Here is a 16,624-nt window from a genome sequence, read left to right on the forward strand (position 1 = left end):
AATTATTGAATTTATTAAAGAAACACAGAAATTTAAAGTGCAAAAAACGCCGATGCATCCACGTGGAAAAATAAAGAGGGGACACGAAATAGACTATGTGTCGAATTCAACGGTAGCAGCAGTTGTATGCCTCGATCAACAAAAAATCTTAAATGTAATCGTAAGTATGATAAGTGAAGAGGATGCCCTGTTTTTTCGAGACGCAGATGAAAATGGAAAGGGAATTATGGAGGGTATTGATGGAATGAAAAACAACCGCAACAAAAATCTTCAAGACCTTGACCTTGACCAATACAAATACAACCTATCATCTTCGAGATTCTGACTCAGGTCCACGGTCATCTGAAGCATAGGTCGGCATTTCTTGACTCGCGAGTCAACCCTTTAATACACAAGCAGGGTGGAGGGTTAAGGCATGATCTCCCATCCTTAGACAATTACTTGTTCATTCAACGTTAAGCAGTTTGGGTATCCCCCTCCTACATTCCTCTTTGCTGTGTAGTACGGGCTGTATTTTATATGACGTAATCTTTGCCGAGCAATGGTCTAAAGCCAGCACTCTGCCAACTAAGCAACCAAAGATGCTCTGAGCTCTAGTAACTTAAACATTCTGAATTATATCTTTTATTTGATTATTCTCGAAACCTCTGTTCTAATATCCTACTGGAAAATAATCTTCTCTTCGCGAGCCAAAAGAAGCATTTCTCCATGCCGTCAAGTGTTCCGTTACATTCCTGGCAAATTAAACCTGATAACCAATTTAAATCACTTTTCGCTACTCTGGCCAAAGGTAACACTTTCCTCTCAGTGAAATGTGTCGTTCAGCCAAAAGGAGTATTATTCTGTAAAACCTCTGAATAAATAAACTAAAACACCAGAATAGTGCCACTTTACAGAAATCTAATCCAAGAAGCATTCTTTTGCTACTGAACGTATTCTTTTAGATTCCAAATTAAATTCAAAATTTCTGTAAATTATTTACTTATCGAAACAAAATTATCTCGAGGACATAATAGCTATTTGCCTTTAAGTCGCCTTTAAATAATTGTATAGTTTCCTATTGAAGAAAAAGACAGCATTGTCGTTTCAATTCATTCTTTAATATCCTGACAAATTATAATTTTGTACTGTAACCGCTTTCCATAACACTAGCTGAAATAAAACATTAACTTCAAAGTCAGTGTCCTGTTAGGCTTTCAACAAAATCTACAAGTTTAATTAAATTACTCTTACCTTCCGCTACGCTAGCTGAAGGATATAACTCTCACAAACAAACGTCCTGCGAATCTCTTTAAAAATGTTACAAATTCCCAATTAAATCACATTCACTGGGCGATTAAAAATACATGTATTTATGTTCAAATACTCTTCAAAGAAAGCATCCTATTAACTTATTAAACTCCATAACATACTTATACGGCACTCATAGTAAGCGGTACCAAGTTTCAATTGTGTAGTCACTTAATTCACAAGACATTGCAAATTTCTCTTGGTAAGACGATCGTGGTGGAGTTCATTCGTACTTAGAATATCATTTGAAGGGTTCAGAACCATAGTGGACCAAGCGCCATTTACTAAAACCGTAGAAAACAAGGGTTAAAATGAAGTTATTACCATAATCCATTGGAAACATATAGCAAGTAATATACAGTATACACGATAAAACTAAATGATATGTCAATCTTCATTAAATTATTGCATTCACGTAACTTTAACCCTCAGTTTTTAATAAATGGCGCTTGGCCCATTATGGCTCTGAACGCTTCATTTCTAATTGGTATTGGTTTTTACTTATAACAGTTTTATTACATTTTTACTTTCAGATTATGACACTGATTACACCTTGCCATCCCTTGGGCCCCATCCAGCCAGACAACCCCCTGGACCTTACAGTTCAGCTTCTAGACCTTCCTCAGCCCTCAAGAGAGACGACAACCACTGGTACTTCGTCTGGATTCCAGCGTGTGCGATGCTGTTCCATGCTTACAGCTGATCACCCACAATTTGGTTACACAAGCAGCATACGAACACAGCTTATCGTCGGGGCAGTTCGACGATATAACAAGATGAATGTGAAACTCATGCTTCCAGTGGTGACAAAAGGGGGAAAAGTGTCAGTGAATTCATGATTCAATACTATCTAAAATACTCGACTTCCATTATGTGTAATCGCGAGTGTGTGTTTAAAAATGAAGGGAGAAAAAAATAATAAGATAGAAAAACTACTGTGGGAGTTCTTTTGTTACCGTGCCCATTGCAGTGACATGAATGAAATGGATCTTATCTCCTATTATGTTCCAACAAACGATATTAATATGCAGTTGCAGTAGAGAGAAGAGAAATCTCGTGCAAAAAAACATAAACCATTTTTCAAAACATACAAAATTGCAGTGATATGTGCTTCACGAAAACATAACTTTGTAGAAGTCTTAAAAAAAAACATGGTGTGAAAAGTTTATAGTAGTGATGGAAGGAACAAAATAAGTGAGGAAGATTTACAGAAGTATGCTCAATTTAAAGGGGAAAGAAATGTGACAAACTGTAAATTAACTATATTACATCATGCGTATTGTTGAGAGACAAGAATCCTGCAGTGCACAGTAAGGTTAATATTCCCTAAAAAAAGAAACAATTCCTTTCAGTAAATGTAGCCCGTAGTATATCCAAGCAGAACATTAGGAATCTTTTCTGGATACTGCCATTGTAGCTATGGTAAGTTGTTCAATGGAAACAAGAATTATAAAATTACCAGAGAGCATAAATTTCCCGTTAGTTTATTTTAACGAGTATTTTGAATTCATAAATAGAGTGGACAAAGCTTCGCTATACAGCCACACGGGATCATCGTTGTCAGCTGGTACCGGTACAACGATGAAGTAAAGCCTATTGTGTTAGTTGTATAGTAAAGTTCTCTTCATTCTTTATGTAACTTCGAATACGGGATGAAATTACTGTGGCTTTATTTTCAACAAAAATATCTTGCACTCTTACAGTCAAACTAACATTAACAAACTTAGAAATTTTCTCTTCATTCATTCATTCATTTTTTGTTTATACCTAGACACTGCTTTGTAATTTTTTTTCTTTCGTCTTCAGTTCTTTTCACTTTCTTTTCTCATGTTTTATATTTCTAATTTCATATTGTCTATGCTCATTTTGCTCTACTTTATATCTGTCTCTTTCCCAATTTTATTTCTTCTATTTCCTGTGTTTCATCTACTTTATATTTCTCTTTCTTATATATTTCTTAATATCTATCTCTTCTTTGTTTTCCCCATTTCCAATTTATTTACCTTAGTGTCTCCTGAAGTTTGCTTTTATTTATTTCTTCGTCTTTCCATCTTCTTTATTCATTTATCAATTCTATGCTTATTTTTCTTCTATTCTTACCACCTTCGGCCATAATTTATTCACAATATTTTCCTTTTCCTCTTCCGTCTTTATCTTTTACCTCGTTTATTAATTATTTATCCCCACGCTTTATATTTTCTTACTTAATTCTTCTTCTATACTTTACTTTAGTTACTTGTCTGTTACTTATAACTGCAGAAGATCTAGAGTACGGAATGGCTTCGGTCGACAATCTCTGCCTGCTTGCTACCTTCTTTCTCTCTCTCTCTTTTTTTTTTAATTTTTCTCACTATTTTTCATTATGTGTTTCTTTCTTACTCCACTATTTCCTTCATCTTCGTGACACAGTTATTTCAAATAACAGTGCATGTCCGTTGTTCGATTACCCATGTTGGAGATTTATGCGCATGGATTATCTCCTTCCCACTAAACTGAGCGTTTTCCCTTGCACCTGTCTTGTAAATCCTGTTGCCTACTGACTACACGGTCGGGAAACCCGCCATGTGAAGGTTTTAGTATTGAAACTCGGAAAGGTGAAAACATCTAGAAATTTATGTTGTAGAAGATTAACGATTGGCGGGATTGCGCATTAAGACTGTAGACAAAACTATTAATTAATGATTGGAGCATTTGACTTAATATTTGGTTTAATAAAACAAAGGATCGACGATGAATTACTAGTTAAACTACTGAATTAATGAATAACTGAACAAGATGATTAATAAGTAAATAAATACGTCTTAGAAACTAATTGGGTGAGAATTTATATGATATTTATTTGTACAACTCCTATTTAGTTCAGGGTCGCCACCACATCTCTGTATTCGGGTTTCCCATAACCTTATAACTAGAATTTCAAATACAACTTTCAACGGCATGTGTTGTCTGCTTCTTTTATCTTCACTACTTGTACTACTATATACCCTCTATCGACTATCTACCTTCCTACCTTGAAAACTTTCCCTATTTTCAATATCTAATGGCGAAAGAATTAGTGAATAGCTGAACGAATGAATTAAATTATATTGAAAAGAATGAATGAATAAATTAACTTACGAACGAACGGACCGACGGACGAACGAGCGAGCGAACGAACGAACGCAAAAATGAAGGTATCCAGCTGATTAATAAAATTCTGTATATTGACATTTCTTTCTTATTACAAAAAAAAATATTATATTCTCTTTAACAATAATCAATATTTACTGTATTTACTGGCTCATCTGCAGTAATTCATTTCTGCTATTAGATGTCTATTTTGTGTCGGGTATTTATTACCTACTTCTACGTAATGTTTATAATGATACCAATATCTATATTTATCATTTCAATAAATACTCTTTGCTACTAACACTGAAGGTATATTTCATAGCCTATTCTTCTACGAAGTAATTCTGAATTTGAACCTCGAACCCATTTCGTAAGCATCCATGAGACGAAGTTACTTTTTAATCATAATTTTCATCAGCAACATAGTTTTATAGTCTATGTTACTGTATAATTGTATACTTGCAATTCTTTCTTTACAGATTATTTCTTGCTATCATTATCCATTCATGTGTGAATGGTCAGAAAAGAAGCACGATGATAGAGGTAATATAAAACGAATAGTAGCAAATGCTCTCAAAATCGTTTTGTGCATAAAACTTCTCACTGAATAATCTAGAATAAAAATTATGTCTCATTCATAAAGATATTTTCGGTTAAGTTATCAGCATGTCAGCTGAGATGTAGATGATTTTATATAGGCCTAGTCATAACAAGGAAATGAAAAATCTTGTTTCTTCAAGTGGATCACAATTTAAGTGATGGCGTTGAGTGATCGAATTTTCTATTGTTAAAAACAAAACGAACGTAGATATTTAAAGTGAAGTTTTGTATTTTGGCTCTGCAGTCATGACAACTTAGAAATGGGTTCACGATATGCGATGATGATTATGATGATGATGATGACGATTATGATGATGATGATTAATGATGGTAGTGGTGATGGTAGTGGTGGTGGTGGTAGTGATGGTGATAGTCGCGCTGCTGGTGGTGATAATGATCGCTTTTAGTTTCGATTTTTACAACTATGTTAGATTCCCTGTAGAGACTTTAAACTGCATTTGTTAATCTTCTCCATTCGAAACTGACTAAGTGGTGTTGTACTGCACTACATTTTCCTCAAAATTTTATGTATCTCTCTTATTTTTCTTGTATTCCTCTTATTTTCTTTGTGTGTCTTTATTTCTCTTTTAATCTCACGACATTCCCATCCTGCTCGCCGGCGATAATCAATCGCCGTCGTGGTCGTCGTCGTCATCATCATCTTCTTCTTATTCTTCTTCTTCTTCTTATTCTTCGTTGTGGTCAATTATCATCACAATCATGAAAATTATCCTCAAAATTTCAATTCTTTAGCCAACATCACTTTTACATTGCTTTGCGTTTTAAAAACCGATTAACAGTTCATCTGACGTACAGACTTCAAAGGAACACTTCAATTCGTTAATTTATTTTTGGATTTATCGTCGCCATCACTTAAATTGGGAAATGTTAATGAATTTGTGAATCAGAAAGAAATTTGAACAAAAAATATTGCTTTAGGTAAGCCGGCGCATGAATTATAATTTTTTTACTTGGAACCTGAATTTTGTGATAATGTCGTGCAAATTTTAAGTCCATAATGTTTCTAAATCATCACGAAATATTTAAATTCCTAACACAGCGCCTTTTTCAAACAAGAGATCACAGGGATGTCTCTATAAAATAGCCGCAACTTTAAAAAAAAAATTGATTTCACACACAAAGCCTTGCCGAACCTACGGCGTCATTTATGTTCCCGGATCGATAGGACGAACTGCAATTTGGAATCTTATTTATTGACCTTTTTGCATCAGCAATTTAATCTTGTTTCCATTGTGCATCTATCCGTACGTTGAAAGCTTTGTTCATGGCCACTAAATTCTAGAGCAAGGTACATTCTCGAAGGAAATTAAGAGAATTTAGAATACATTTTAGTGCTGTTATGTTTTCGGTCAATGAACAAAGTGCAAAGTAATAGTCGTACATTGTCCATTGCTTAAACGTTCTCTGCCCAAGGCTTGGATATCGTAATGTACCATTACAAAAAGATTAAAAAAGCTGTATACTGGACTGATCATACGACAATAGGGGAACGGAATATTGCCAACATGTATAGCAAAACAGAGCACCGGGGGTTAACAGGTCAATGTAATTAGTATTTCCACGTGAAGCGTTGAAAAAAAAAATGTTTGATATGGTTAAAATTTACTACGGGAAGCCTGATTAAATTGTTCTTGATATAATACACAGGAAGATAGCTTTAACAATTCAGGTAGCGTAGTATTACTGAATATTTGATTTTGCAATCAAACGATGTATTGTTTCTCATTGCCATAGAAGCAAGGCAATTTTTTTATTACAATAACTGTGTTGTTTTGTTTCAGATAAAATGGAACTGACTAGGCTACATGGATATTCAAAGTTTAAAATTTTATAAATTGTGTTTTAATTAACAATTTGTATTGCATTCTAAAATATATATAAAAGTATCTAATTTCTAATTACGTAAGTTAAGGTAATATCGTACATTTAAGGAGTTACTCAAAATATCATGCAGTTTGACATGTAATAGCCTAGTATGTACAAGATCAGCACGGACGTACAATGAATCATGAAGGGCATAGTGTTATAGTTATTTTCATTGACAAAAAACTGTCTAATTGAACACAAAATTCTTTTAAGTTACGTTATTTCTTAAAACAAATATTAAATTTTCTTGTCTGAAAATCTGATTTTCATATGAGAAAGAATTGTTCGTAATGTACAATTTTGTATTACTTTTGTATGTGTTTTTAGATTGTTTAATTTTATTCACAAGAATAATGAATTATATTCAGCAGCTAGTCAAATGAAAATAAACTTCAAATGGCATATGAAGATAATGTGATTAATATAAATACAGTGGACTCTCCTAAGTTCGACAAACAGAATTGAAAGTTCAGTCCAATAAGGGTAGTGGGTGTGGCAAGTGAAATGAATACAAATTCTTATTGGTTATCCATCAACGAATACAGTACTGTACTTGAATTTCCGCCCCGAGGCTTGTGTATGCGCTTCTAATACCACAATGGGTTTCGACAGTTCCGTCTCACAAACGGCACAATTCTCAAATAGAAAAAAAGAGTTCATTATTCTAAAATCGGTGATTAAATATGGATGTCCTAATCAATAAAATATTCTGTTTTCCTTTAACAAAAGTATAACTACAAAACACAGGACCAATTTCCATTCAAATGGCAAACCCATTTCTTAGTGTCTAATTCTCCTTCGTAATCAGTCAAATTACACGATGTAAAACTTTATTTCTGTCGAACTTAAGAGCTTCCACTGTATTCAATTTCCCTGTTTGAAAATCTGATTTCCATATGAGAAAGAATTGTTCGTAATGTACAATTTTGTAATACTTTTGTATGTGTTTTTAAATTGCTTAATTTTAATCACAAGAATAATTAATTGTATTCAGGAGCTAGTCAAATGAAAATCAACTTCAAATGGCATGTGAAGATAATGTGATTAATATAAAAATAATACTTAAGAGAAGCGGTCTATGAATGCATACTAAAATTATGGTAAAGCATGTACTAATTATTTTCATATCTGTCACAATATTTATATCAGACTAACACAACATTTCAGCAGTGAATATTCACAGATTGGTGAATTGAATTATATGTAAAATACTTATCTAGATTACTGAATTAACTTTAGAATTATACATTTTTAATTTTAAAGTAAATAACCTTGAAATGTAAGAATATACAGTACATGGATATTTTCTGCTAAACAATCAATGCCACTAGTTCTAAAGTTTCAACAGATCTTAAGTGTTTGTGTTAAATTTTAAAGTGATTTATAGGAGTTCTGATACTTTAAGATTCTTCGTTTTTTAAACAAGTTTACATCATATACAAGGTCTTGTAACTACAGTAATTTTTAAGTTACATAAATAAAAGCTGATTTTTTTTATAGTAATCTGATGTCCAAGAACGACGGTATTTACAGTGTTATGGGAGACACAAAATGCATATAATACCAAAAAAAAAAGATAAATCTTAAATTAAACTTTCCATGTGTCCAGGTTAATTTAAAGTAATGTAATATCAGGAATACTGTAATTCAAAGAAAATATTATAATCGTTTGCGACTGTGTGTGTCAGAGGAAAATAAAATGTCAACAATAAACTTGCATTCTACACCCCAAATTCACGCATCTGGAATAATTTTTCTTTGAATACATGTAAATGGTATATTAAATTTACATACTGTATTTATCATAATTTTTACATTAAATTATAACTGAATTGTCAATATTCATACAAGCGTGAAATATTATTTTACACAACATAAAAAGAAATAGTACGTTAATTTCTGAAAGAATTCTATAATTTTTTGAGGATAGTACAATGGTTAAGATAAGCTGTATTTTTTTAGATGTTTTGAATGCATGTTGAAATATAATCTTCCGAACGTTTCGGAGCTACCCAGTGGTTTCTTCTTCGAAACATGTTGTTCATGAGCTTGAGAGTTTGCCTACTCACAAGGGGAGGTCTGAAGCAGAACATAAGACAACCACAGTCTAATATATATAGTCACGAAGCTTTAGTTTTGAGGGTGCTAGGAACAATAGACTGTGCAGGTACTATTTCGCATTGTCTGTTATGAGGCGATATTAGCGATCCTAGTGGATAGCAACTATCTATGGATGCATATTTACTACGTATTGAGCTTCGTGACTGTATATACTAGACTGTGGGACAATGTACTAAATCCCGTGCTGAGTTCGTGAGTTTCATAACATATTGCGTTACATTTATCTTGTTTACAGACACAGATATTCAGCTATTTCATCGTCATTAGGTTTTTTAGCAACACGTTATTCACATAATATTATTGTATTCCACTTGCGGGCTAGGAGATTGCGTTTCATTTCCGTCATATGTACACACGAGGTGTTACGATCAAAATTCTGAATATTATTATACTAAATATAATTTTGGTCAAAAAAATTACTTATATTATTCATTAATATGTTTACTGCTATTATATCTGCAGATTGAGCATAAATACGCGCTTAGGCTATGCTATTTGCTTTTAGATTTTTTATTAAAAATAAATGTAAATTATTAAGCAACTCATAACCTATGACAATATATACCTACGTCGTCTACGTCGATTGTTATCTGTCTGTCACGCAAGCGATCCGGGTTCGTATTCCGGTTAGGCCTGATTTTGTTCATTGAAAACCCCTTAATGGCATTTTTGGAGGACATGGCCACAGTTAAAGTTTCTCTTGAAGTTCTATTTTCCTAATACAGTCAACTATATCTTGTCATTACTGTACTTCCTATTTTCATATTCGTAGCATTCGCTAAAGACGCATCTACACAGTTCAACTTTTCTTTCATCTTTACGTATTCAAGCAATGCATGCAAGATTGATATTTAATTTTAATTAATATATATATATATACGTAGTGAAGTTAACGTTGAAAACGGCGCACCATGTAGACACAAAATCTTCATGCATCTTAATTGAACACGCGTTTTAAGCTTGATTCTTTCAGTGTTCTTCTCAGATTACATGCGTACATGAATGGCAAAATTAAACCATATAGATGCAGCTGTAAAGGCTAATTTAGGGGCATGCGAACCTAACCATAGTTGACCAGTGTGGGCGATAGTGCGCCTAAGAAAGAGTTTATTAATATGCAGGGTGTAAGGGGTATAAGTGTCGTTCTTTTCACAGTCGTCAGGGACGGTCTACAGGATCAAAAAATGTCCATGCAACATAGGTCAAAATTTGATAGTTTTCCCAGGAAAAAAAATCTTATTTTATTTGCGTTATACTGCTTATATCGTTAGTAAAATTACCAAAACAATTATGTCAGTAGGTATATCTAGCAAAGAGTTAATATTAGTTTAAATAAATATTTGTGTTATATTACGTTTTTGTGAAATTGAATAAAAATGCATGCTTAAATTTGTTAATATTCTGGAGTGGCAACGTGTTCAGCAGGCAGTACTCTGCACAGACGTACGTACGAGTCAGCTGAGTTCAAGCTCTATGTCCATAGGTCTACTGCAGAGCGGATGAGAGTTCAACACAGGGTATTTGATAATCAACTCACAATGTCATTTACAATTTAGGGATATCATATGTTATTAATTTATGGAGAAAGTCGTCGTAATTCACGTGAGGCAAGAAGGATGTCCCGTCAACGTTTTCCTCAAAAAAGGTTCCCTAATCAGCGAATTTTTGTAGCAGTTTCTCAACGATTTTTAGAAACTAGGAGTCTCTTACTCCATTTCGAAAATCACACAACTGAAATTTGTTTAAAAATGATACTGCTTTACGGAAGCGGACGACATTAAAATGTTCCATTAGAAACAAAGCTCTTGTGATTTTGTGCAGAAAACCAATATTGTTTATTTTTTAGACGTACAATAAAAAATGAAGTAATATTGTTACATAAAATGTAAATTTACCATAATGTTCTATTAATGAGATTAAAAATTTGTATTTGCTGCTCGTTATATGTAAACAACAATATTATCATGTTCCGCTCCGGCATTAAAACATATCATCTTTTTGTACCGGTATGTCTCTACTCGCTTGAGCTGAACTGTGTACTTATACACTCTCTCCTCCCCATCCAGCAACGTGGCAAAACGTCTAATATTGTAAACTTAATAATTAGTTAAATATTGCAATTAGAAAAAAATTGTAAAGACATTTTTTCTTCCTTATGACATGAATAATCATAGTTAAAATTATGGCACTTATACTCCCTACACCTTTTAGATAAAGTGATGGACGAAGTTCTGGATCGTCATTCACCATTCATACTGTAAATAAGTCAATCAATATCCTATGACGTTTAGTTTTCGAGATATAAATCACTTGAAGTTGGGATAACAAATATCTCAACAGTATTATTTGTTTATTATGATATTATTAGACGTATTTAAAACGCACAGTACTGAGCAGATCTTAAATGTAATCAAACGATCAAGAAGTATACAAAAGTTGAACACTGTAATATTTTGTTAACTTGAGAGCCTGTAACAGTCGAGCTTGTATTGCAGCAGAAGATTACGCGTTTCTCTATCCAGATCAGTTTTACCAGACCAATGGTTCAATATGGCTCATCCATGACAATGGATTGGACGTGAAGGGACATCATATTAGCTCTCGATCGCCAGATGTAATTCCAATGTGTTATATTGTTCGAAGCGGGATGTACAGTATAAACAATCCATCCAACAATTATTGAAGTTCGAATGAAGAGACTTCATGCCTTACAACAGTCAATATCAACTCTTGAGACTTATTGGTAGAAAAGCCGTGCGGTGAATTGCTTTCTGCCTTCAAATAGGCGAGGTCCGATTTTAAGTTCTGTTTTAGCCACAAGATGTTCGTCGAATAAGGATATGACAATAACCCAATTTAAAGTGATTTATAATTTCAAAGCTGAACTCCATACAACATATTAAGTTGAGTCACTTTTACTAACTTTTTTTACAAGGAATCGCGTAACGGAGGGTCTGCGCGAAGTTTTGTTCAGTCTGTATATTAATCAATCGTATCTCACATATATGGAGTGATTCAAAATTTATGTAAACATGTAGGTGAGATACCTGGTAATTTACAAACATAATTTTAAATGTAAATTGTTCGTAATACAGAGCGCTTTCAAGCTATTAATTATTATTTTTATTGCTTGGAAATGTGTACAACCCCAGCTATATTATGTGAAGTGTGCAAAGCGATATTCATTTAACAAAATTAAATACTCATAGTAAATAAAGTAAACTCCCAGTTCATTTCGTAAATGTCCTCTTTCAGCCGGTCTCTGCGCAACTTATGACCTGGCGAAGCATCTGTTTAAAGTTATAAAATGGTATTTTAAATTTAAATCTGTGCAAAATGCTAAAATAGAACATTTGCATTTATTTTTTGCAAATTATAAGCCCTCTCGTCGTCCAGCATAGTGACGTAACATAGGAGCTTTGGCGTGGGTTCGATTCCCGCTCGGGCTGATTATCGAGTTCGCATTTTTTCGAAGTTTTAAAAACTAAAGACATCTTGCCAAACACGATCTTTCTATCGCCAAACAACGTATTACTTTCAGATCGTCATTAAATAACCGATTCGTCTGTATAAACACATTTCTCACATGCAACAATCAGTGTTACGTATGGTGCATCCAAATTACAGAAGAGTTAGCGCCCGGAGTGACGATTCTATCAAGTCAGATACGACAGATGCGTGATTTTCCATATTAACGCGTACACTGGTAAGAATATCGCTGATGGCGATTAAATCAGGGCGTCCTGGTGCGGAACGGTCCTCATAGCTGTAGTCACATTTTGGTATGTTTGATAAATGTGCTTTTATATATATATATATATATATATATATATATATATATATATATATATATATATATATAAGTGTAAATATGTCATTTTTGTTATTTAAGAGAATGTTGAAGACTGAAGCGAACAATAATGATATTTTTTCACTTTCAATTAAATTAAGTAAAGCTATTGATTTAATTTCCAATATGTTCAGTCATTTAAGAGAAAGGTGTATTATGATGATAAATAAATGAAAGAAATTTAGTTTTGTCCTTTAAATTTGCAGAAATTTCATTCGAACAAATGTAATTTTTCTTATAAAATGGGATTTTAAAATGTTACATTTTTTTCGAATCAAATTTTTATACATTTTAAGAACAGAACTATAACTTGTTCTATAATTTATTATCATAATGCACTGCTCTCTTAAATTGACTGAGCATATTGAGAATTAAATAAATAGTTTTCCGAAAACAAGCCATGAAATGTTTCATATAAAACAATTTTTATCTCGAAAAGGGAGCAGAAACGAGCAAAATTGTATTAAACTGCTTTGTTTGAAATATCTTAGAGAATAATACCCTGATTTAATTATATTACTTACGGTTCATCCTGTATTTGTTATATTAAAGCCATCATTTACGTCCTTTAAATGACGTGTTTTCAAGAATGATAGACTACATAGCACCAATAATAAAATGTATCTTTATCATTGTTTTTCTCAAAACTTCGTTTTGCAACTTTTAGTGTTTTTTTTCTCAGAAAGTACAAATCCAATTTGATTCTAATTATACACCAATGCTTATTTTACTGTATTAAACCAAGTAACGAATAATCATATTGATACGTCTTAAGACTCATTCATACTGCAAGTTAAACATTCAGAAAAAAAAATTCCACTGGATATGTTGAAAATTGCATTTTTTTTTTTTTGATGATGAAGATTTGAAATTTTCTGTTCCTCAGTTTGTAACATATGTCTCCTAACGTGTGAGAAAAAATATTCACGCTTCTGCCCATGATAGCTTTTGAGAAAAAGTACATTAATAACCAATGTTTTGAGTTACCGAAAAAAAGTAATTCAAATGCACTCATCATTACACCTCAACAATCCATCCAATCAGAATAGAATTCATGTGGCATATGCAAGGCATAAATATACAGATTTAAAAAAAAAATGGTCATTGTTGGTTGAACAATTTCCCAGATAAATTTTAAAATGGTAACCTGTCAGTTTTCGTCACTTCAATCTTCAACCTCTCTTTAACGATACTACAACAACTGCGATGTTATCTGGGTTCTGTAGAATTGATGACAGATTATATTTGGTAAGATAAGTATGCGAATTCACCATGTCATTGCTGATATTCGCAAAATAGTTCAAGAAAATCTCTGAAAATCGAACCCAGGTAAAGAGCCCAAATGGGATTTAAACCTACGTCCGAGCACAATTTTATATCAGCAGTCCAACCCGCTACCCCTCAGTTTCAATTTAATTTAATTTAATTTCAGGGTGAAGGGATTAAGACTCAGCACTGCGACCTAGAAGTCTACTGCGCTAACCCTCAAGCTAGCTGCATTCCCAAACCCACAACGACTGATTACACTAAGGTTCACTGTGTACCCAAGTTTCAAACACTACTCGCCCTCCGTGTGTCACCAGCCTGCGTTCGATTATTGTTTTTGAATAATATTTGTCGCCGAACGGTCGCACTCTTGCACGAATATAGCTCCCTCCAGGATAAACTAACGCCGGGCTATGGTAATAATAGCAATTACGTGTGAATAAATTATAATGAAATGAGATTTACGTCCAACGGCGAATGTTTTCCCAGAAATTCCGCTTCAATTGGTTGAGGGAACATCTTGAAAAAAACAAAAAGAAAAATATCACAAGCAATTAACTTTTCCCATCTATAATTTGAACCCAGGCTCGCCCCTATCCCTAAGTTACGTCCGTGTTATTTCTCTTTGGTTATTTAGCAACACTGTATAAAATGTAAGGTTACCTAGCGTGAATGGAAATAACGATAGAAATATGTTATGCTACTTTGACGAAGTGAGATAGAGGATTTACTATAGATTCTCTGACATTCATCTTACAGCTGGGAAAACCTCGGAAATAACCCAATCAAGTAATACATCCAAGATGGTTTCGAACCCTCGCTAAAGCGTAGTTTCGTATTTAGGATATCAGTTCCTAAACTCCTAAATGAAATGATAATACAAATATTATTGAATAATATACTTTTCATAGAAACATTAAGAAGCTATTGTTTTAGAGATTCAATCCTTGGATATTATGCATAGTAAGGACAGTTGTTAGAGATTGCCATCTGTTCCGTGTACTTTACCTTACCTCTAAAGAAATTGACTCGTCTCTATTAATAAAGCAGATACAAACAAAATTTTCACCAATCCTGAAACAGACCCTGCAGAGTTCATTGATATTCAGTATAAGTAACTAGGATTATTTCCTTTCGGTTGACAATTTGTACACTTGAATTCAAATTTCTTCTTCCCCCCCCCTTTTTTTTTATCTAACATTTTCTCATAAACTATTTGTCAGTACTTAATAAAAATTTGTATACGTATGTTTATTAGTAGTCTCAAGCTTTTACCAGGTATGAAGAGTTATTTTTTATTTATTAACATAAAAAATTTATGATTATGTTAATTTATAATTTAAAACAATAATTAAGGGTTTATGTCAAAAAAGCTTTCCTCTACAATGCCAAATTACAAATAAACAATGTGCATACTAATTGTCTAATAATCTGTATAGAAATGTTCATAAAGTTCTGACAAATGAAACGCTCAGCGCACAAATGGTCCAACCCACAAAATTATATTTCAACTTTACCTCTTTTTAATAGTGCGTTAATGCGATACATAAACGAAAATTGTGCTGAAATCTCATGCAAAAATCCGGAATGATGATTAGGTCGATTTATACTTTGAAGAGAACAATCTGAGGAGCTCCTCAAAGCAATAAACTCATTATGCAAATGTCGTAGGTTGGGCCATTTGTGCGCTGAGCGCCTCAAATAGTTTCCGAGAAAATGGTACCAGAGAAAAAAAAAACAGAAATTTTCACTCCAGTTGTTTAATCATTGTCAACCTGAATGAAAATAATCCTACTTATTTATTGTGGATAGTAATGAACTCAGCGGGGTTTGATTTATTATTTGTGAAAATTTTGTTTGTATATCTGATATAGTTTTGGAGGAAATTCAATTTCTTTTGTGGTAAGGTAAAGCATATAGAACTGTTGGCATTCCCTAACAAGTGTCCTTAAATGTGACGCTTGCAATTCATATAGTCCGTTGAAAAAGTATGATGTCCAACTTACGTGCTTTCAAGGAATCTAAATACGGATTTAGCATAGTCTAGTTATACAGTCACGAAGCTTGAGTTGATGAGGGTACTAGGAACAATAGACTGTGCCGGTAGTGTTTCACATTGTATGTGATGAGGCGATAGTAGCGATCCTAGTAGTTAGCAACTATCTATGGATGCATATTCCCTACATATTGAGCTTCGTGACTGTATATACTAGACTGTGGTTTTCGTAAGTCGATTCTTACAAAAATTGCTGACAGTCTACTCTTATCACGTTGAAATGTACTTTAAATATAAAACTTGTTAGTGTTGATACAAATTTATTAATATTTTTATTAATAATTTATTTTCTTTTGACGTATAAAATTAGTACACCCGAAAGAGCAAAACCTCGTGCTCGGGTGCAGTTCAGTTATAATATTTACATTAAAATACTGTCGTATTTCCTGTTAGAGGCCTCTCCTTGTGAATTTGTTCATTACTCGAAGTAACCTCGGCAACTG

The 16,624-nt window shown here is 33.2% G+C and overlaps 1 protein-coding gene across 1 annotated transcript in view; it reads left to right on the forward strand.

Moving 5' to 3' along the window:
* Window positions 1-14,667, forward strand: part of LOC138711635 (cell adhesion molecule DSCAML1-like) — a 719,252-nt gene extending 704,585 nt beyond the window's left edge. The window contains exon 13 of the mRNA XM_069842766.1: window positions 1,824-14,667. Coding sequence (XP_069698867.1) covers window positions 1,824-1,993 — 170 coding nt within the window. The 3' untranslated portion in view covers window positions 1,994-14,667. The remainder of the gene's footprint in view (window positions 1-1,823) is intronic.
* Window positions 14,668-16,624: the final 1,957 nt, after the last annotated feature.

Source organism: Periplaneta americana, chromosome 13 (genome assembly GCF_040183065.1).
Source record: "Periplaneta americana isolate PAMFEO1 chromosome 13, P.americana_PAMFEO1_priV1, whole genome shotgun sequence".
NCBI lineage: Eukaryota > Metazoa > Arthropoda > Insecta > Blattodea > Blattidae > Periplaneta > Periplaneta americana.